Source organism: Jaculus jaculus, chromosome 2, assembly GCF_020740685.1.
Source record: "Jaculus jaculus isolate mJacJac1 chromosome 2, mJacJac1.mat.Y.cur, whole genome shotgun sequence".
In the NCBI taxonomy this organism is placed as follows: domain Eukaryota; kingdom Metazoa; phylum Chordata; class Mammalia; order Rodentia; family Dipodidae; genus Jaculus; species Jaculus jaculus.
Window position 1 is genome coordinate 41,113,575 of NC_059103.1, and position 23,947 is coordinate 41,137,521.

General features: G+C 41.5%; 1 protein-coding gene across 3 annotated transcripts in view; it reads left to right on the forward strand.

Annotated features, from left to right (window-relative positions):
• The window catches only part of Dym (dymeclin), a 522,785-nt gene that overhangs the window by 373,421 nt on the left and 125,417 nt on the right, over positions 1-23,947 (forward strand). For all 3 annotated transcript variants that reach the window (XM_045142835.1, XM_045142833.1, XM_045142834.1), the window contains one exon: positions 19,544-19,726. In XM_045142835.1, coding sequence (XP_044998770.1) covers positions 19,544-19,726 — 183 coding nt within the window. The remainder of the gene's footprint in view (positions 1-19,543; positions 19,727-23,947) is intronic.

The window sequence follows — 23,947 nt, forward strand, 5'->3', positions numbered from 1 at the left end:
TTTGTTTTTAGCCGGGCGTGGTGGCGCACGCCTTTAATCCCAGCACTCGGGAGGCAGAGGTAGGAGGATCTCTGAGAGTTCGAGGCCACCCTGAGACTACATAGTGAATTCCAGGTCAGCCTGAGCCAGAGTGAGACCCTACCTCAAAAAACAAAACAACAACCAAAAAAAATTTGTTTTTGTTTCTCTTCTCCCTTCATTCCCCCCCTCTTTTCCCCTTTATGCCCTCAGCCATCATAGCCTCCTTTTCACTTTCTTGCTACATGTTTCCTCCTGTCCTCTCTACCTTTCTAATCACTTCTTGTTCCTCTCTCATGGTTTCCTGTCTAGTTATGCATCCTATACCCCATCTCATATCTACAAATGAGAGAATGTGCAATTTTTGTCTTTTTTTCATTTAGTATATAATTTTTCCCAGTTCAATTCATTTTTCCTGAAATTTTCATAGCTTCATTGTATATACATATATTATATTTCATTATCTATTCATCAGTTGATGGACATTTATATTGTTTCCAGTCCTAATCTATTGTGAATAGAGTAGCAGTGAACATAGATATACAAGTATCTCTGTCATAAGGTATAGAGTCTTTTGGGCCATGCCCAAGAGTGGTATAGTTGGGTCATATGGTAGTTTGATTTTTTTAGTTAATTAAGTTATTTATTTGAGGGAACAAGAGAGAAAGAGGCAGATAAAAAGAGAGGGGGAGGGAGGAAATGGGCACACCAGGCCTCCAAGCCACTGAAAACGAACTCCAGACATATGCGCCCCCTTGTACATCTGGCTTACGTGGGTCCTGGGTAATGGAACAGAAGTCTATTGGCTTTGCAGGCAAATACCTTAACCACTAAGCTGTCTCTCCAGCCCAGCAGTTTGATTTTTTAACTTGCTGAGAAAACTCTACACCATAAGTCTTTAATCCTTTATAGTTCTTTTGGTTGGAAAGAATGAATTAGAAATATACTCTCTACATTTAACCTAGTAGCAATGATTCACTTTCTCCTCTGATATGAAGTTGAATCTTTTTTTAAAATTTTTTTGTTTTATTATTTATTTATTTGAGAGTGACAGAGGAAGAGGGAGGGAGAGAGAGAGAGAGAATGAGCGTGCCAGGGCTTCCAGCCACTGCAAACGAACTCCAGACGCGTGTGCCCCTTGTGCATCTGGCTAATGTAGGTCCTGGGGAATCGAGCCTTGAACCAGGGTCCTTAGGCTTCATAGGCAAGCACTTAACCGCTAAGCCATCTCTCCAGCCCTGAAGTTGAATCTTATAATTTACCAAACTTCTACACAAGCTGGGATTTGTTTGGGGCTCTTTTGCTTTCTTCCACATCTGCCTATCTGTGGGACTCTCTCTCACAATTAGCGTAGCTTAGAAAATGTCCCCCTTTTGCTTTTAGAATTCTGGGTAGTCATCCCACAGCTTCACCCTCAGTTCAAGCCTCTGCCATCTCTTTCCATCACTTTTGTCCCTTGTTCTCACTATGCTGGGGACAGCCCCCCAGAATCCCAGCCTCAGTAGACTTTTTTTCCCCTTCTAGAGCTGTTTGAAATTCATGGTACTTTTAGCCAGAAGGGATTTTAAAATTGTCTCTTGGATGGTACACAGCTAGTGGAAGCCCTAAAGGTCCTCTGCACCAAGGACAAAGTCCTGAACTCTTCTGACTTGACCTGTGAGGGCTGCTTCATCTAGTTTTGCCTCTAGTCCCAATTCCCCTACATTTTCAATATGAGCCAAACTATTTCCCACTGGGCTGTGTTTCCTTTCACTGTTAACCTTTTTATATATGTACTCCCTTTCCCATAGCTCACCCAGATCTCTGCCTATTCATAAAACAAATTGATCATAGTGGCTGCTCTGTAACGAGCTCTCTTTATCTGCTAGGCTACACTGCAGATGTTTTCAGCTACATTATATTATTCTGTTCTCACTTTCTGTAAAACAGGTAGTGTTCTCAGTTTTCTGATGGGAAAGCTGAGACTCAGAGGTTCAATGAATTGCTTAAGAGCACATAGCTAGGCGCTGGGGAGATAACTCAGCAGCTTAAGGCACTTGCTTGTGAAGCCTACTGGCCTAGGTTCAGTTCCTCAGTACTTACATAAATCCAGATACACAACATGGTGCATGCATCTGGAGTTCATTTTCAGGGGCAAGAGGCCCTAGTGTGCCCATATACTCCTTTTCTTTATCTCTGTCTTTGACTGAAGCAAATAAAAATATTTTTAAACACATAGCTGGGCTAGAGAGATTGCTCAGTGGTTAAGGTTCTTACTTGTAAAACCTAACAGCCTGAGTTCGATTCCCCAATACCCACATAAAGGCAGATGCACAAAGTAGTACATGAGTCTGGAGTTTTGTTTGCTGTAGCTGGAGGCCCTGGCATGCCCATTCTCATTCTCTTCTCTTCTGTCCTCTCCTGTCCTATCCTCCCCTCCCTTTATCTCTCTCTCTCTCTCTCTCTCCTTCCCTCTCAGTCTCCTTGCAAATAAATTTTTAAAAAAATTTTTAAAACACCTAGCTTATAGATGATTAAGCTGATAGTCAAATCCTAGCCTGACATCAGAGCTTATATTCACTCTGCTAGACCTGGCCAACCCCACCCACTCTGAGAGCACTTACAGTACCGTGTAATTCCACCCCGCCAGGCATCTTTTCCCTGAAGTGGTCACCTGTGTGGGCACAGGTGTCTGGATCCACCACACTAACCAGCACCTGCCATACCTCTCACAAATTGTATAGTCCATTGTAATCATTGACTACTTGCTTTTCTTTGTGCATCTCATATTTTTCTGTTGAATACTAGACATTGTAAACAAGACAGTAGAAACTGATTTTTTAAATATTTTTTATTTATTTGAGAGAGAGAGACCGTGTATGAGTATGCCAAAGCATTCTGCCACTGCAAACAAATTCTAGGCCCACATAAAACCAGATACACAAAGTGGCACATGCATCTGGAATTCATTTGCAATGGCTGGGGGCCCTGGCATGCCCATTTATTCTCTCTCTCTCTCTCTCTCTCTCTCTCTCTCTCTCTCTCTCTCTTTCTCCTTCTCTCTCTACCTCTCTATTAAATTTTAAAAAAAATGGTTTTTTTTTTGAAAAAAGAACATTTGACAGTGGACTTTCTAAGCCTGAGTTACTTCAGAATAATCTTTTCTAGACCCATCTATTTTCCTGCAAATTTGATATTTTTTTCATTACAGCTGAGTAAAACTTTTTTGTATATATGTACCATATCTTCATTATTTATGTAAATTGATGAGCATCTAAGCCAATTCCTTTTTCTAGCTATTGTGAGTAGAGCAGCAGTGGACATGGATGAGCAAGTATCTCTCTAGTAAGATGTAGAGTCCTTAGCATATTATGCCCAGGAGTGGTATAGCTGGGTCATATGCTACATGAATTTTTAGCTAAGAAACTGAGATTTTTTAATTTATTTATTTATTTTTTTTTAGGTAGGTTCTCACTCTAGCCCAGGCTGACCTGGAATTCTATGTAGTCTCAGGGTGGCCTTGAACTCACAGTGATCCTCCTGCTTCTGCCTCCCAAGTGCTGGGATTAAAGGCATACATCACCACCCCTGGCAAAACTGAGATTTTAAAAGTATTTATGGGCTGAGGAGATGGCTTAATGGTTAAGGCACTTGCCCTCAAAGCCTAAGGCCAGGTTTGATTCCCCAGAACCCACATAAAGCCAGTTACACAAAGTGATTCATGTACCTGGAGTTTATTTGCAGCGGCTAGAAGTCCTGTAGCATCCATTCTTTCCCTTCCTCCCTCCCTTTCTTTCTGTCTTTCTCCTTGCAAATAAACTAAAAAAATTAATTTTTTTATTTATACCAATAAGTGGGTATACCTGTGTTGTTGCCCTGTTAATATGGATTTACCTCTATTCAGGACTGGAGCTAAACTTGAGGTTTATATCTGCAGTGTGCCTGCCACATGCTTCAGATTCTCCCTTTTGCTTAAAGAGGGGGGACTAGGGTATCAGGGGGTTTCACTGTTCCTTTATTTCCCTCTACTTTGAACCGTCCCTGCTTTGAGGTTGGAAGAGGAATTTTTGATATCCTAGGCTAGCCTCAAACTTGGCATGTCCCTGTTTATTTTAAAGCTGGGGGTTTCTCAGCCTCTGTTCCATCCCAGGCCTCTACTTAGTGTGGATATAGGATCTTGAACCTCCTGCTTTCCTGCCTCAATGCCCAATATTAAAGGAGTTGTTCTGTTCCATTGGCTTCTATTCTTCCAACAGCAGGCATGGATATTTGCCTGTGTCCTGGTGGTTAGGGCCGTTCTGACAGGTTAGGCTATGTTCCTACTTCTCCCTAGAAGCAGTAGAAATTTGCCTATACTCTTGGCCAAGAGGAATTTCAGCCCTTCCTTTTGCAAAACATGTGAGTAGGGTCTGGGAAATTGACATATTTTAGCATCTGCCCTCACTGGCTGCTGACTACTTCCCGTAGGCAAGACCAGCAGAGAGGCACTCTCTTACTGCACATCTAGCCTGTTTCATATGCCCCTGTGGAGGATGGAGAAGTGCTTCCGAACGAGTGCCATCTCCTCTGCATCTGGGCCTGACCCAGCCTACCACATAGCCTATCCACAGTCATTAGAAGTTGATCAGCTTTCTTAGCCACTTCTGAGACCATCTCTTCCTCCTTCCTTGAGCTCCAGGTAAGGCGGTTGTGGTGGTTTGATTCAGGTGTCCCCCATAAACTTAGGTGTTCTGAATGCTAGGTTCCCAGCTGATGGATATTTGGGAATTAATGCCTCCTGGAGGGAGTGTATTGTTGGGGGCGGGCTTTATGGGCTTTATAGCCAGTTTCCCCATGCCAGTGTTGGGCACACCTCCTGTTGCTGTGGTCCACCTTATGTTGGCCAGGGGGTGATGTCCATCCTCTGCTCATGCCATCCTTTTCCCCTGCCATCGTGGATCTTCCCCTCAAGCCTGTAAGCCAAAATAAATCTCTTTTTCCCAGAAACTGCTCTTTGTTGGGTGATTTCTACCAGCAATGCGAACCGGACTGCAACAGCGGTATGTGGGTGCCTTCCCTCTTAGAGGAGTGTGGCTCTCTGTGGAATTCACTTTACTTGGTTGATGTGCATAATCATTCTCTGATGGACTTAAGAAAGACTTCATATTTCCTAAATTATCTGGCTTTATAGATTATTGAGTGAGACAGACAGTCAAGTCCAGGTTCCTGATAATGTGTCATCCTTCACCATCACGCCCATCGCCACTTCAGAGAGCATTTATTTGATGTTTGAAGGAGCTGAGGCCCAAGAAAGTGACTTGCCTAGTCCATGGCAAAACTAGGACTAGAGGTCAGCATCCAGCTTCTGTGCTCCCTTTTCACTTCAGGGGTCTAGCAGCCCTGGGCATGATTCTTTACTGCCTTTCTCAGACTTACTGACTGTTGTTCCCAAGAACAGAAATACCACCAACACCACCAGACTCACAAGTCAGTGTGCAGGCATGACATGGATGCAGGGAACATTTCCCCTGTGTGTTAATAACGACGACAAAACTTAATGTACATGAGGGACAGAAGAGTAAATATGTTTCCTGGGTAAGAGAATGGTTATTTTGGAACTTAGTATTGTAAATTTTTACTATATAGAGTTGTTGGGTTCCCTCCTCAAAACTAAACAATGGCTGTATTCAACATGGTGAATAGAATCAAAAATGAATTCTGAGTTATATTGAAGTTTGAGGTCACTCTGAAACTTTTTATGTTAATTGCATTTTTGGTTACTCTAATAAAATTGACTTTCTAAATTCATTGTTTTGCATTTTTATTGAAACTGAGACTTGAGAGAGTAAAAAGGGACTTTTAAAAATCACATGAGCACTTGTTTTTGCAGATAGCTATACCTCAACTGACTTGCCAAAACTTACACTGCTGCTTACTGCCAGAGCTGTGAGAGAACTTTGACTCTGGGGCCTCAAAGCATGTTTTAAAAAATTCTTTTAAGGTACATCTTCCCAAAATATTATTTTATTCAGATTTTACTTTTTATAAGATGTGAAAGGCTATTACTTTTTTTAAAAGTAAGACAACAATATATTTTAAGAAGGATTAAAGGCCACCACACCTAAATCACAGCACACTGGAGATGGAGACAGGAAGATAATAAGTTCAAGGTCATCTTTAGCTACATAGGGAGTACAAAGCCAAAGTACATGAGACCCTATGTGGTGGTTTGATTCAGGTGCCGCCATAAACTTAGATGCTCTGAATGCTAGGTTCCCAGCTGATAGAGATTTGGGGATTAATGCCTCCTGGAGGCAGTGTATTGTTGGGGTCAGGCTTATGAGTATTAAAGTGAGTTTTCCCTTGCCAGTGTTTGGCACTGTTGGGCAGGAGGTGATGTCCACCCTCTGCTCATGATGTCATTTCCCCCTGCCATCATGGAGTTTATTCTTGAGTCTGTAAGCCAAAATAGACCCTTTTTCCCAAAAGCTGCTCTTGGTCAGGTGATTTCTACCAGCAATGTGAACCTGACTGTAGTAGTATAGTTGGTACCAGAGGAGTGGGTTTACTGCTAGACACTTGACTGTGTGGCTTTGGCCTAGTAGAGCTGATTTTCAAGAGGAATGTGGAAGGATTTGAAACCTTGGCCTAAGAAACACCCTGTAGTGCTGTAAGTACAGCTTGATGGACTATTCTGGTCAAAGTTGAAAGACCTGAATGCAGTAAGAACTATGGACTGAGGTTTGGCTTAGGAGGGTGAGAAAGAGCTTTGCCTGGGCTGGGCTAGAATCAGTTTGTGTGAGAGGCTTGTTGTTAGGCTGTGTCCTGAGAAGTTATACAGGGTTGCATTGCATAGAAATGGACTGGTGTGAGTAGAGAAATATAGCACAGAAAAAATGAGATCTTTGGGCCGAAACTGCTGCCATTCAGCTGCAATTATATGAGATTACAACCTTTGAGATTGGGCCAACTGACCTGCACTGGGGCAACAGGAAGAATGTAGACTCTTTTGAAGGGGCCTGAATGCTCAGGACATGTCATGTTCCTCAAAATCTACTTTATTCCCCCCTGGATTAACAAATTGGCACCCTACCTGGTATTGTGGAGCATAAGAAATGCAGGAAAGAGGGGGTCATTGAATTTGCAACTCAGTCTTGTGTTTTGGAAATGGTCATGGGCAGTGTGAAGCAGGTTTGCTGGATGCCTGCATGGAGACCCCATGGGGCCATGAGGATGAACCATGGATTGCATTGGAGACCCAGTGGAGATGCCAGGACCACAAGATGGCTGCCAAGGAAAGCTGCAGATGAAGTTTTCCAGGACTGAGAGTAGCCTACTTGGAGGGGTGGAATTGGAACTCCAGAGCTTGTTGCTGGTTAGAATTATTTGACTTGGAGACTTGTCACTGACTAGAGTTGTTAGACTTGGAGCTACAGAGATTGATGTTTGCCCTGTTTAAATTTTGTATTGGTTGAATATTTCTTTGCTATGCCTAATGCCATCTTTTGCAGTATGAGTGTTTTTTCTGTTCCATTATGGGTTTGGGGGGAGTGGATTTTTGGTATTATGGCTCAGTTAAAAGACCTTAAAAGATAGACTAAATGCATTGCATTTTACATCATGGATGGTTATCTGTTTATAGGGGCCAGGGGCTGAATGTGGTGGTTTGATTCAGGTGTCCCCCATAAACTTAGGTGTTTTGGGTGCTAGGTGATGGAGATTTGGGAGCTCATGCCTCCTGGAGGCAGTGTATTGTTGGGAGCAGGCTTATGGGTATTATAGCCAGTGTCCCCTTGCCAGCATTTAGCACACTCTCCTATTCCTGTTGTCCACTGGATGTTGGCCAGGAGGTGATGTCCACCCTCTGTTCATGCTGTCTTTTTTCCCTGCCATGATGGAGCTTCCCCTCGAGTCTGTAAGCCAAAATAACCCTTTTATTTTCCCAAAAGCTGCTCTTGGTTGGGTGATTTCTACAATGTAAACCTGACTGCAGTACCCTGTTTTTTAAGAAAAGGAATGAAAATGAATGCTAATTCTAAAGGTAAAACATTTAAATTTTTTTTTAAAAAAGTCAAGGGGTTGGGAGATGGTTCAGCACTTAAGGCGCTTGCCCTGCTAAGCCTACGATCTGAATTCGATTCCCCTGTACCCAAATAAATGCAGGTGCACAAAGTGGTTCATACATCTGCAGTTTATTTGTGGCAGCTGGAGGCCCTGGTGCACCTATTCTCTCTGCCTCTCTTCTCTATCTCTGCTTAAAAATAAATAAATAAAAATTTTTTTAAAAAAAGTCAGGCCTTATCTCTTCTGCCACTAGAGGCCTGGGAATAGTGATCAGCTTTGAAGAATCACACCCAGGGCTGGTGGGTGAAAGAAGAGAGAATGTGGCTGCCAGGCACCACAGAGCAGCTGTAGGCCAGGGTTTCCTCCCAGAACAGCTCTGCCCATGCCCATCCCCACTAAGGTAATCTGATCGTGGGGGCTTGCGGCTTAGTTGGATTTTGATCAGAACATCCCTTTTTTATGAATTCCCTGGCCATTTTCCAGTTATGGAAAAGCGTGTAAAGTTAAGCACTACCCCTATGACACTAGTCCCAGGGCAACTGTATGGTATATATAAACACCTCCCAGGGTTCAGGGACCTGTCCAAGGAAGAGTGAAGATCATAGAGTTTCACATTCCCACACAATAATGGTGGGGCCCTCCTGGCTCCACCTGCCTCTTCCACTATTAGGTTCATGCTACCCATTATCTTTTTGGTTGCAGGATTTATTCTTCAGTTGTGATTGTGTGTAACATAAAGTTAGTTCTTTCTATCAGAAGTGGGATATTTGGGGACAGATCCAGCTCTGGCTAGAAATAACATGGTCACAAGCTTTTCAGTGTGTGTGCCAGTGTATTAACAACATGACGATAACAAGCGTCTATCACCAGAAGATGGCCTTTGAAGGCCAGAGAGCCTTGCCTGAAATTCCTCCCCCTCCTGCCTTTGGCAAAGTCCCATTAATTTTGTTGAAGGTTTTATTTTCTGCTGAAAATGCAGGAAATTTAGGCAACTCTCTTGGAATACCCACAAAACTAATACAAACAAGACACATATGCTCCTCTTAAGGAAACTAAAAATAAATGATCTAAAGCTATAAATTCCTTCTTAAAAGGAAAAGGAAGTTTATAAAATGAGAGGCAACTCTGAGTGCTATTAACTAGGTAAAATATTCCCACAACTGCCAACTTGTCTGCTTGATAGCGAGTTACTACTTAACAAAGAATTTGTTGGGCTTTCATTCCCAACATGTACAAACAAACAATCAGAAACGTCTGAAATGGGATCATTTTCTCAGGGGCTTTGTTTTTACATTGAAATTGTCTGTAATAATGTAAATCCCCTCCTTTTCTTTGTGTGTGCTTGCCTGTTTGCTTCTGAAATAAATCTGGGCCTCATTCCTATAATGCAAGCTGTATGTACTAAAAAGAACAGACTGTGAATGGAAAGGCACGTATTTTGTTACCTCTGCATCTCTGCATTTTTTTTTTCTCTGTTCTTGTGCCCATCAGATTGTTGACAGTTTTTTGACATGGTTCTGCCATGTAGCTGAGGTTGGCCTGGAACTTGAGATTGTTCTGCCTCTGCCACCTGAGTGCCGGGATTAAATGTAAATCAAAATTTTACATACAAAACTAGCTCAGATTGTGTCTCTGGCAAAGCTGATTTTGACAGAATACAAAGGAAACATGGTTACTTTTTAAAAGCATATCATTTTTATAAAACCTTAATTTATTCTGAAGTCTTTGTTAAAAATTAAAATGAAAAATTGGCACATATACATGTGTCTGTATGTACAGGCTGTTAGTGGTATGTGATGATATGTGTGGTGTATGCCCATGTGTGTGCAGACATGCTTATTCCATATGCACGCATGCAGAGTCTAGAGGAGAACCTTTTCAATCATTCTTCCTTGAGACAGACCATATCTGCTCAGACTGTCTTATCAGTGAACACCAGAGATTCTTCTGTTTTTACCTACCACAGGACTGGGATTGTAGGTATATGTGGTCACATCTAGCTTTTTATGTGGGTACTGGGGATTGAACTCAGGTTCTCATGCTTGTGTGGCAACTGTTCTTACTCTCAGAGCCATCCCTCCAGCCTAAAAGTAGGTTGTTGTTATTGTTGTTTTTAAAGAAAAGAAAAGAAAAAAAAATTTTTTTTTTTTTTTTGGTTTTTCGAGGTAGGGTCTCACTCTAGCCCAGGCTGACCTGGAATTCACTAGGTAATCTCAGGGTGGCCTTGAACTCACAGCGATCCTCCTACCTCTGCCTCCCGAGTGCTTGGGATTAAAGGAGTGCACCACCACGCCTGATGAAAAAGAAAATTCTTGAGAGAGATTATGGGTATGCCAGGACCTCTTACTGCTGAAAATTAACTCCAGACATGTACACTATTTAGTGTATCTGGCTTTACTTAGGTACTAGGGAACTGAAACTGGGCTGGCAGTCTTTTCAAGCAAGTGATTTAACCACTGAGCTATCTCCCAACTCCCCAAAAGTAAATTTTTGATTCACATTTAACTGTGATTTCTGAATTCTCCGCCTTTGCAGTAATTGCATTAGTTTAGCAACTTTAGGATGACAGTTATATTTTTGCTCTTTCAGTAATGTCTACATTTAAAATAACTTTTTTTCCTATTAAGAACTTTGTTAATGTACTTGTTCCACTTTCAAAAACATGTACTGCTTTCCTTGAGTCACACAGTTTTAAGGGCTTTATAAATACTACTTCATTGGAACTTCATGAAGAAAATATCAGCCGGGCGTGGTGGCGCATGCCTTTAATCCCAGCACTCGGGAGGCAGAGGTAGGAGGATCACCGAGAGTTCAAGGCCACCCTGAGACTCCATGGTGAATTCCAGGTCAGCCTGAGCCAGAGTGAGACCCTACCTCGAAAAAGAAAAGAAAAAGAAAAAAAAAAAAAAGAAGAAAATATCAAATAGGAAGCTAAGGATGTAGCTTAGTAGTAAGGCCCATGCTCAGCATGCACAAGGTTCTGGATTTCATCCCCAGCATCAAAAAAATAAAATCTGGTAATATTAAATAGCAACCAAGCAGGGTGTGGGGGCACACGCCTTTAACCCTAGCACTAGGAAGGCTGAGGTAGAAGGCTCACTAAAGAATTCAAGGCCAGTCTGGGGCTACATAGTGAATTCCAGGAAACCTTACCTTGAAAAACCAAAAATAGATAAATAAAATCAAACAAATTCTTGTGCCCAAAGAATGATTAAATTAGATAACCTTTTAGAGTAAATTAAGTGCTGAGATTTGGATGATATTGCCATTTAAAAGAAGCTCTCCAGGGCTGGAGAGATGGTTTAGTGGTTAAGCGCTTGCCTGTGAAGCCTAAGGACCCTGGTTCGAGGCTTGATTCCCCAGGACCCAGATGCACAAGGGGGCACATGCGTCTGGAGTTTGATTGCAGTGTCTGGAAGCCCTGGCGCGCCCATTCTCTCTCTCTTACTCTCTCTCTGTCACTCTCAAATAAATAAATAGAAATGAACAAAAAAAAACCTTTTTTTTTTTTTTTTTAAAAAGGTCGGACCGAAAGGATCTTGTGCCATGTACTGTAGGCACCTGTATCGGAATCCAGTCACAGTAGCTCCCAGAAGTATCAAATTAATTGGAAATTATATTTATTGGGATAGTATCTCTTGGAAATTAGAACTGCCCTCAAGTTTGATGCTTTACTTTTAGATAATCGTAATCCCCTGGCATGAAACTTCTCACGCTGGCCCCTTGATTATTCCATGATCTGCTAGGTGCCTAGAAGCTACGGTTGATCTCCCAGTAGGAAACAACACAGTAGGACTTACATTTCTTTTTTTGTTTGTTTGTTTTTTTGTTTTTGTTTTTGTTTTTTGAGGTAGGGTCTTACTCTAACTCAGGCTGACCTGTAATTCACTATGGAGTCTCAGGGTGGCCTCAAAATCACAGTGATCCTCCTACCTCTGCCTGTCGAGTGCTGGGATTAAAGGCGCGTGCCACCACGCCCGGCTAGGACTTAACGTTTCTTAAAAGAGAATTAAAGTCATGACTAGGAGACAACTGCTCTCACATAAAGTGGAAATGAATAAGTTGCAAGAACTGCATGTTGACCGCTGTGGATAAGCATGAAAGGGAAGGGATTCTAGCACAAAAGGGACCTTTAGTGTCCAGCGCAGCTTCTGAGTGCACTTGGGATTTGATGATTGTTTGATATGAGTCTAAGCTTTCCCACTCAGTATTAAGGTGAAGAATCCCCAAATTGAATAAAACGGCATATGTAACATTTCTTGGTGCAGTTTACAGAACATAATAAAGCCAATCAATGTAGATACCTGACTTCAAGGCAGCCTCATTTATTTCTCAAGAAATAGGCCCTTTGAAAGCCCTTGTGGGAATGACTATAATTGGCATCCAGCTGGTGCAGCCTTAAGCTGCCTGGCTTGTATACAACCTATGTCCATAGGACTAATGGTGCCTACTAGTTGTTAAATATTTAGAATTTCACCTCTGGGTGTAACCAGGCAGAAAACTGACCTTATCTCATGAAAGGGGTATTTGTTCTAAGGTTCAGAGTCAACTTTATATTGAAATTTTATTAACCTAAATTATTTACAGTGTTACATATTAAAAGACAGAAACTTGGGCTGGAGAAGATGGCTTAGCAGTTAAGGTATTTGCCTGCAAAGCCAAAGGGCCCCGGTTGATTCCCCAGAACCCACATAAGCCAGATGCACAAGGTGGTACATGCATCTGGAATTTGTTTGCAATGGCTGAGGCCCTGATATGCCTATTCTTTCCCCCACCCCTCATTTTCTCCCTCTCTCTCTATATATATAGATATAAGCTGGGCGTGGTGGCGCATGCCTTTAATCCCAGCACTCGGGAGGCAGAGGTAGGAGGATCGCCGTGAGTTCGAGGCCACCCTGAGACTCCATAGTGAATTCCAGGTCAGCCTGGGCTAGAGTGAGACCCTACCTCGAAAAACCAAAAAAAAAAAAAAATTAGATATAGATACAGATATAGATATCTGCCACTTCCCACCAAATAATACTGAAAATGATTTTTATCATGTCAGTCTAGCATATTTTGTTATTATATAAAATTACTTTATTCTGTTTTCTCAACTGTTTTCAGTCAGTTTGAGTAATGCTAGACACTGTATTTTCTTAACATTACATTTATATATCTGCAACTAAATTTTATCTATAAAAGATAGCATTAGAACTTACCAGAGAAACAGTATGTGAGAAATTAAATAAGGTGCCTAGTGATTTTTTTAAATATAAGATTAGAGTTGGGGAGGTGGCTCAGCAGTTAAAGGCGCTTGCAAAGCCTGATGACCAGGATTTGATTCCCCAGTATTCACATAAAGCCAGATGCACAAAGTGACCTATGCATCTAGTTCATTTGCAATGGCAAGAGACCCCAGCATACCCATTCCCTCCTTTCCCCCTACCCACTTGCAAATAAATAAATATTTTTTAAAAGATTAGCATAATTTTTGTAAGAAATATTTATTTACTTACAAGGAGAGAAAGGGAGCGAGCAGGCATTCCAGGGCCTCTTGCAGATGAACTCCAGATGTGTGTCCCACTTGTGCATCTAGCATTACATGGGGACTGCAGAATGAATCAGGCCATCAGGCTTTACAGGCAAGCTCTTTTAGCCACTGAGCTATCTCTCCAGCCCCACAACTCTTGTATTAAATCTTTAATTACTATTTATTTCCTTCCACCTTCTTTTTGAGACTGGGTTTCTCTCATTTGTGCAACTGCTGTGTGCTGGCTTTGCCTCATGTTGCTATAGGCAGGTTGGAGTTACAGACATTCTGTGTAGTCAGCTTTACATGGATGCAGAGGATGAAACTTGTGTCATCAGGCTTAGAAACAAGCACCTTTGACCACTGAGCCATTTCCTAAGCCAAGTTCTTAAAGACCCTTCTGCCCAATAGATGCAAAGTAAAAACCAATAGAGCCGGGCATGGAGGTGCTCCCTGTGATCCTGGCATTTGGGAGGTAGAAGCAGGAAGATCAGGAGTTCAAGGCCATCCTAGCTACATGAGACAATATCTCAAAAATTAAAGAAAAATAAAAACTAATACAAAGCATGCTTATTTTCACTTTATAGTCTTCTGACTTGGGAATTTAAAAAAAGCCAAGTCAAATGTGGTATGCACACCTTTAATCCCAACACTTAGGAAGCAGAGATAGGGGATCTCTGTGAGTTTCAGGCCAGCCTGAGACTACATAGTAAATTCCAGGTCAGCCTGGGCTAGAGCAAGACCCTACCAAAAAAAAAAAAAAAAAAAAGCTTGAATTCAAGTTATCATGCCCTGTTTGATGTTTAAATATATCTGTGTAGTCTCAGGGTGGCCTCAAACTCACAGCAATCCTCCTACTTCTGTCTCCTGAGTGCTGGGATTAAAGGTATGTGCCAACATGCCTAGCCAAAGTACTTATTTAAGCACTGAGAATAAAATAAACAGCACATAGATAATCTTGGCAGTTGTTGCAGTTAGGTACACGTTGCTGGCAGAAATCACCCAACCAAGAGCAGTTTGTGGGGAAAGAGCGTTCATTTTGGCTTACAGATTCAAGGGGAAGCTCCATCATGGCAGAGGGAAACAATGGCATGAGTAGACAGTGGACATCATCCCCTGGCTAACATAAGGTGGACAATAGCAACAAGAGAGTGTGCCAAACACTGGCAAGGGGAAACTGACTATAATACCCATAAGCCTGCCCCCAACAATACACTGCATCAGCTGGGAACCTAGCATTCAGAACACCTAAGTTTATGGGGGACATCTGAATCAAACCACCACATTCTGCCTCTGGCCTCATAAACTTATAACCGTACATGATAGAAAATACAGTGCGTTCATCCAACTTTATAAGTTCCCATAGTTTTTGTCAATACTAATGATGTTCAAATATCCCCATAATCCAAGGTCTTTTAACAGAACCATAATGCCAAAAAAATCCCCCCTGCAAAAAAAAAAAAAAAAAAAAACATAATGGCACAGAATAAACACACTGCAAAAGATGGCAGTGGGCACAGCAAAGGAATATTCAGCCAGTATAAGATTTAAACAGGGCAAACTTCAAACTCTGTAGCTCCAAGTCCAACAACTCTAGCTAGTGACAAGTATCCAAGTCCAATAATTCTAACCAGCAACAAGTCTCTGAAGTTCCAATTCAGCCACTCCAGCTAGGCTACTCACAGTCCTGGAAAACTTCATCTGAGGATGGCAGCTCTCCTGGAAGCCATCCTGTGGTCCCAGCCTCTCCGCTGGGTCTCTACTGTAATCCACGGTTCATCCTCAATTCCACTGGAAACCTGCTTCACACTGCCCATAGCTGTTTCCAAAACATAAGACCACATTGCAAACTCAATGACCCTCTCTTTCCTACATTTCTTATGCTGCATAATACTAGGTGGGGTGCCAATTTGTTAATCCAGGGGGGAATAAAGCAGACTTTGAAGAAGAGGACACTCCTTCAGCATTCAGGCCCCTTCAAAAGACTGCATTCTTTCTGTTTTCTTAATGCAGTCAGCTGGCCAAATCTCAATAGTTGTGATCTCTCATGTAGTTGTAGCTGAACAGGCAGCAGTTTTGGCCCGAAGATTTCTTTCTTTTTTTTTTTAGACAATTTTATTTTTTTATTTACTTATTAAAGATAGAGCTAGGGCCGGGCATGGTGGTGCATGCCTTGAATCCCAGCACTCAGGAGGCAGAGGTAGGAAGATCACAGTGAGTTCAAAGCCACTCTGAGAATACAAAGTGAATTCCAGGTCAGCCTGAGCTAGAGTGAGACCCTATCTTGAAAAAACAAAAAAAAGATAGAGCTAGAGAGTAAGTGAGAATGGGCACACCAGGGCCTCCAACCACTGCAAATGAACTCCAGACACATACAGCACCATGTGCATCTGACTTACATGGGACCTAGAGAATCGAACCTGCATCTTAGGCTTTGCAGGCAAACGCCCACTAACCACTAAGCAATCTCTCCAGCCCCCAAAGATTTCATTCTGTGCCATATCCCTCTGCACACACCAGTCCATTTCTATGCACTGCAACCCCACACAAGTTCTCAGGACACGGGCATAACAGCAAGTCTCTCACACAAACTACTTCTAGCCCAGTCCAGACAAAGCTCCTTTTCACCCTCATAAACCAAACCTCAGACCATACTGCATTCAGGTCTTTCAACTCTGACCGGAATAGTCCATCAAGCTGTACTTAACAGGACTGCAAGGTGTCTCTTAAGCCAAGGTTTCAAATGCTTCCACATTCCTCTTGAAAATCAGTTCCAAAAGGCTAAAGCCACACTGTCAAGTATCTAGCAGCAAATGACCCCACTCCTGGTGCCAACATTAATGTTATAGTCAGGTTCACATTACTAGCAGAAATCACCCAACCAAGAGCAACTTGTGGGAAAAAGGGTTTGTTTTGGCTTACAGACTTGAGGGGGAAGCTCCCATCATGGCAGCAGGAAATGATGGAATGAGCAAAGGGTGGATATCACCCCCTGGCCAACAAAAGGTGGACAATAACAACAGGAGAATGTGCCAAACACTGGCAAGGGGAAACTGGCTATAATACCCATAAGCCTGCCCCCAACAATACACTGCCTCCAGGAGGCATTAGTTCCCAAATCTCCGTCAGCTGGGAACCTACCATTCAGAACACCTAAGTTTATGGGGGACACCTGAATCAAACCACCACAACAATGTAAGTTTATCAGCACTCATACTTAAATTAATGTATGAAGTACTTATTGACATGAAATTCTACAGAAAGCTAATATTTTGACATATTTCTGACTACTAAAGTAGTCATGCTATCCCACTAGATTGTTCTTTTTATTTTTATTTATTTACGAGAGAGAAAAGGCGACAAATAGAGTGAATGGGCACACCAGGACCTGTAGCCACTGCAAATGAACTCCAGATGCACATGCCACTTTGTGCATCTGGCTTACATAGGTACTAGGGAATCAAGCCTAGGTCCTTAAGCTTCTCAGGAAAGTGCCTTAACCACTAAGCCATCTCTCCAGCCCTAGATTGTTCTTAAAAATGTTCTTGCCAGGGGTAGTGGCACACATCTTTGATCCTAGCACTTGGGAGGCTGAGGTAGGAAGATCACTGATAGTTCTGAATTCCAAGTCAGCCTGGACTAGAGAAAGACCCTAACTCAGAAGAACAAAAACTTCTTACATGATCAGATAAAAAGTTCTGAAACTCAGGCTGGAGAGATGGCTTAGTCGTTAAGGCACTTGCCTATGAAGCCTAAGGACTCATGTTCAACTCTCCAGGTCCCATATAAGCCAGACTCACAGTGACACAAGCATGAAATGTCACACATATGCACAAGGGGGTGCATGCATCTGGAGTTGGATTACAGTGACTGGAGGCCCTGGTGTGTCAATTCTCTCTCACATGCACATTCTCACATAAAAAAAGTTCTGAAACTGAAAATCACCTATCCATTTTTTATTATCACGTGTGTAATATATACATGCATGTGTGTTCAGATCCACATGCCCCATGCAGAGACCAGAAGAAAATATAGCATCCTCTATTACTCCTCTGCTGAGGGACTCTGTCACTGAATATGGACCCACTGTTTTTCCAGGCTGACCCATGCACCCTGGAAGTGCTGTCTCCACCACCATCAGCACCCCAACAGCACTGGAATCATAGGCATGCATGGCCATGTCAAGCTTCTTATGTGGGTACTGGTGATTGAACTCTTTCTCATGCTTGCCCAGTGTTGTAGGCAGCTTGTAAGAGGAAAGGGTTTACTTTGGCTCACAGACCCGAGGGAAGCTTCTTGGTGGCAGGGAAAACTGATGTCATGAGCAGAAGATGGACATCACCTCCTGGCCATCACCAGCTGGACAGCAGCAGCAGGAGAGTGTGCCAAACACTGGCAAGGAGAAGCTGGCTATAATACCCATAAGCCTGCCCCCAACAATACACTACCTCCAAGGAGACTCCAATTCCCAAATTGCCACCAGCTGGGGACATGGCTTTCAGAACACCTAAGTTTGTGGGCAACAACTGAATCAAACCACTAGAGGGAGGGGATATGATGGAGAGTGGAGTTTCAAAGGAGAAAATGGGGATAGGGAGGGAATTACCATGGGCTGTTGTCTACAGTTATGGAAGTTGTCAATAAAAAAAAAAAATTTAACCCCCATACACAGTGGGTCTTTAACCCACTGAGTTACCTCCCCAACTGTTTGTTATTATACATGTGTGTGTGTGTTCCTATGTTTGTGAGTGGCCCAGGTGCAGATGCACATGTGTATAGAGGCTAAAGATTAATAACCTCAGTTATCTACCCTTCTTTTTGAGGCTGTTTCTTACTGAGTCTGGACATCACTGCCTTAACTAAAATAGCTAGCCAATGAGCCCCAGGGATTCTCCTGTTGCTACCTGCGGAGCACTGAGGCTCCAGGTGCAAGCCACCATGCCCAGGCTGGGGGTCTGAACTCAAATTTCCATGCTTACAGGCAAGCATTTAACTGACTCCATGTGCCCAGTCCTTCCTTCTCTAATAAGTCAAACACTGAGTAGGATGATAATATAATTGAGAGAAGTGCTGGACAACACTATGTTGTTATTTCAAAATTTGATGGCTGATCTACTCCCATTTGCAAAAACATAAAAGTTAGATGACTCAAAACAAAGAAATATTTTAAATATATAGTCATGTCTGACCTCCAAACAGAACAGTCAGTCCATGTGGGGAGCAGAGTCTGCCAATTAGCCAACTAACCAGCTGAATCTGGATGCTAGAAGGAGGTGGCAGTGGCTAGTAGCTCAGCTGAATCAGGTGGAGCACTGGAGAGCCCACAAGAAGACAGCCCATTGGTGCTCAGGCAGGACTAGATCTCTGTTTGAAAGCACAGCTGGTTGCTTCCTTTGAATTTCACTATCATTTCACATTCCCAAAGACAAATGCAGAAGTTACTTTTCTCATTGCTGTGACCAGATACAAAAAGCAGCTTAAGGGAGGACATATCCAGAGGTGTTTAGTGAGTCTAAATCCTGTCAAGTTGACAGTGAATAACTATTAACTCTAAGGAAACAATGGCAAAACCATAGAGTGCTTATCTGTAAATATGATTGAAATGGCAATGTAGAAAATTGAGATTATTTTCTGAATTAGACACTTTCCTTCAAATCAGTGAGACCCCACATTATAGAAGTCTAATGATTCAGGATGAGTATACAAATAAAGACGTATTTAGTGAGAAGCATAGTAAACTCTAGATTTTCCTCTAGATTGGCTGGTATACAATGTGTTCTATGAAATGCCTAATTATTACTGTACTAAGTTCAAACTGTTTTAATTCAAATTCCATAGCAACTGATGAACATAATTTAGAAATTCTTGAAAAAAATAACCTTCCTACATAATCTTTCCAGTGCTGTTAAAAAATTGTAAGCACTTGTATTTTGATGACTTCTATGACTGAGAGACAACACTCACTCTGTTTGGGTTTACTTTCATTATAAGGCACAGGACCTCAGTGTCATTGAAGAGGTGATTCGAATGATGTTAGAGATCATCAATTCTTGCCTGACAAATTCTCTTCATCACAACCCAAACCTGGTGTATGCACTGCTTTACAAACGGGAACTCTTTGAACAATTTCGGATGCATCCTTCATTTCAAGATGTAATGCAAAATATTGATCTGGTAAGTATAAATGAAGGTGTTTGGCATTGTTCTTTTGTGAATTTCATTTATTTATTTTTGTGGGGGGTTTTTTCCTCAATTTTTATTAACATTTTCCATGATTATAAAAAATCTCCCATGGTAATACCCTCCCTTCCCCCCCCCCCCCAATTTCCCCTTTGAAACTCCATTCTCCATCTCAATCAGTCTCTCTTTTATTTTGATGTCATGATCTTTTCCTCCTCTTATGATGGTCTTGTGTAGGTAGTGTCAGGCACTGTGAGGTCATGAATATCCAGGCCATTTTATGTATGGAGGGAGCTCGTTGTAAGGAGTTGTGGGGGGTTTTTTTGTTTGTTTGTTTGTTTGTTTGTTTTGAGACAGGTTCTCATCTATAGCCCAGCTGTCCTGCACTCAGTATGTAGGCCAGGCGGGCCTTGAACGCATGGCAGTCTGCTTACCTCAGCCTCTGAAGTGCTGGGATTATAGGTGGAGCCACCACACCTCGCTTGTTTTTATTTATGTATTTTTTTGAGATTGTAGTGCAAGCTGGCCTCAAACTCACCATCCTCTTGCCTAGGAGTCCAGACATGCACACTACTCCCAACATGATTCTTTGTAAAGTACTGAAGGTGAGAAAGTTTAATTTATGACCTATGGTAAGAACTCCTTATAGCAGTAAGAGTCCCTTCTTCCAACATGAATTGTATTTGCAGTCTGTTTTGCATAACAGTGTTTGTATTCTGTATGTGCATGTGTTTATTAAATGCACACATTTTATAGGATTGATCTTGTATTTTCTTTAGCACAATTCTATATTCTGTTCTACATAACATTTATCTTACCAGCATTTTTCTATGATAGCATTAAGTCTTTGAAAATCTTACATTTAAGTCTTACCATTATTTATCTATAAATGTTCTAAAGTGTATATAACCATTATTATATTGTTGTTCATTTTTATGATTTCCACTGTTTCTTATCAGTTTATTACTAATAATAATAATAAGTAAATCTCATCTCACATTTTTAATTATTTTTTATATAGTTTTGTGTTTGAGTTTTTGTTTGGGGGGTGTTTTGGGGGTTTTGTTTGGTTTTGGTTTGGGGATTTTTGTTTTGGTTTTGTTTTTCAAGGTAGAGTCTCACTCTGTAGTCCCAGGCTAGCCTCAGACTCACAGTAATCCTTCTATGTCTGCCTCCCAAGAACTGACATTAAAAGTATGTTTTAGTTTTATGAAATAGGTTTTCCCATAGGGCAGGCTGGCCTCAAGCTCCTTGTATAGTTGAATCTCTGATAGTTCTGCCTTTTTGTCTCCAAGTGGTGAGAATTGATTATAGATAGATAATACCATTTTCATTTTACTTTTGGGATAGTTTTTTTAAACATTTCATTTTATTTATGTGCAATCAGGGAGAAACAGAATGGGTATGTCAGGGCCTCCAGCTGCTGCAGATGAGCTCCAGACACATGCACTACTTTGTGTATCAGGCTTTACCTGGGTACTGGGGAACCTAACTCAGATCATTAGGCTTTGCAGGCAAGCACTTCAATCACTGAGCCATCTCTCCAGCCCTGGGATGGTTTTAAAACTGAATTTCACTGGTTCCTACCATCAGAGGATATCTGTATTTTCAAGATTGAGTGCCACCTGCCAGTGGCTTTCCAGAAGTATTATACATTTTATGCATCTGTGTATCATCATGTACTTCCCAGATACCCTAGCAGAGGATTTATCTTGCTATGTTTGTATAACTTTGAGCATTAAAGTTACTTCAATATTTTCCTGTTATAACAGAAAGGTAGTATTTCATCATTATTTTAAGTTATTTAATTATTGCCATGATTCAACATTTTTTATTTTTTTGTTTATTTTGATTTATTTATTTGAGAGCAACAGAGAGAGAAAGAGGCAGGGAGAGAGAGAGAAAATGTGCGCGCCAGGGCCTCCAGCCACTGCAAACGAACTCCAGACATGTGTGCCCCTAGTGCATGTGGCTGACATGGGTCCTGGGGAATCAAGCCTCAAACCTGGGTCCTTAGGCTTCACAGCAGGTGCCTAACTGCTAAGCCATCTCTCCAGCCTATGACTCAACATTTATATATATGTATTTTTTATCTAGTTAGTTAGTTAAGAGAGAGAGGAGAAAATGGGCACACCAGGGCCTCCAGCCACTGCAAAGGAACTACAGACACATGTGCCCCCTTGTGCATCTTTCTTACATGGGTCCTGGAGAATCAAACCAGGTTCCTTTGGCTTTGCAGGCAAACACCTTAACCACTAAGCCATCTTTCCAGCCCCAATTAAACAGTTTTTATAGTCTATTATCTTTTGCTAATTGTCTGCTCCAAAAAGATTTTTGACTAAACTTTTTATAGCTTTAATGGTGATTTCTGGTGAGTTTGGTTCCATGAATATTTCTCTTTTGTTTTTTAAATACTTTTATTTGTTTGTTTGAGCAAGAAAGAGGCAGTCTGAGAGTGAATATGGGCATGCCAGGTCCTCCATCCACCACAAACAAACTCCAGGCATGTATGCCACGTTGTGCATGTGGCTTTGGATAATGGGAAATCCAACCCAGGCCATCAGACTTTTCAGCATGTACTATGAGACTATGGGAGCATTTTGTTGGAACATAATGCCACCAATACTGGAATTGCTAGATGACATGAATCATACCAATAGTTTATCATAAAGCACTGCTGTTTTACACTCTAGCTGTGTAGTATAGGAGAATTCTACTCTTTTCAGTGTAGTTTTGCCAAATTCATAGTCTTGTAATTCCCTGATTATTTCTAAGCAAGGTTCATGGTTATTCACCATTTGGATTTTCTCTTTTGTGAGGTACCTCCTTAAATCTTTTGCCAGTTTTTTAAATTGTCATTTATCTATTTAATATTAATATTAAATTGTTTATATTTATGCTCTAATTCTAGATGTTTCTTAGTCACCTTCTACAAATGTATGATCGCTAATACAACTACAGGCTTACTGACAAAACTCTAAATTTCCTCAATAAGTAATACTGTGCTTTGTTCTTCCTTTCATTGTATGCTAGTTCTTCTATGGGAATTTCCTCTCTGTTCTCCTTTGATCTAGCCTGGCTCTTGTGTCCCCACTTTCTTGCTCCATGTTGATAAAACATATACTATATTAGCTTTCTAGAGAAAGTGCCAATGAGGTCAATTTTTAGTAGATACATAATGTACATGTTTAGGACTACATGTAATACTTTTAGTGATCAAATCTCACGTTCTCAAATATTTGTTATTTCTTTGTGTTGAGAACACTCATAATTCTCTCTTCTGGATTTTTTGTTTTGTTTTGTTTTGTTTTTTTCAGGGTAGGGTCTTATTCTAGCCCAGGCTGACCTGGCACTCACGGTACTCCTAGGCTGTCCTCAAACTCACAGTGATCCTCCTACCTAGGATTAAAGTTGTGTGCCACCATGCTTGGCTCTTCTGAATATTGTGCAATATAATTTTTAAGTATATTTAATTTCTTCTATGTAAAAAGAGTATTTCTATCACTCTCTAGAGATTTTTGGATTTCTCAATACTTGAGTTCTGAAATGTCATGATTTGCAGTGCCTTGGTTAATTGTCATTAGGTACTTGGAGGACTCTTTCAGCCCTTTAAACTTAGACTCTAAAGATTCATGTTTATTGGGCTGGAGAGATGGATTAGCGGTTAAGGCCCTTGCAGTAAAGACAAAGGACCTCGGTTCCATTCCCCAGGACCCACCTAACCAAGATGCACAAGGGGGCACATGCATTTGGAATTCGTTTGCAGTGGCTGGAAGCCCTGGTGCTACCATTCTCTCTCTCTCTCCCTCTTTCCCTCTCTCAAATAAATAAAAATAAAAAATAAAAAGATTCATGTTTATTAATACCAAATACTCTTTTTAAAATTATTTTATTGAGCTGGAGAGATGGCTTAGCGGTTAAGCACTTGCCTGTGAAGCCTAAGGACCCTGGTTCGAGGCTTAATTCCCCAGGACCCACGTCAGCCAGATGCACAAGGAGGCACATGCATCTGGAGTTCGTTTGCAGAGGCTGGAGGCCCTGGTGCACCCATTCTCTCTCTCTCTCTCTTTCTCTCTGCCTCTTTCTGTCACTCTCAAATAAATAAATAAACAAACAAAAAATTTTATTTTTGAGAAAGAGAGAGAATGGGTGGACCAAGGCCTTTCAACTGCTGTGAACAAACTCCAGATGTGTGCACCTCCTTGTGGTGTATGC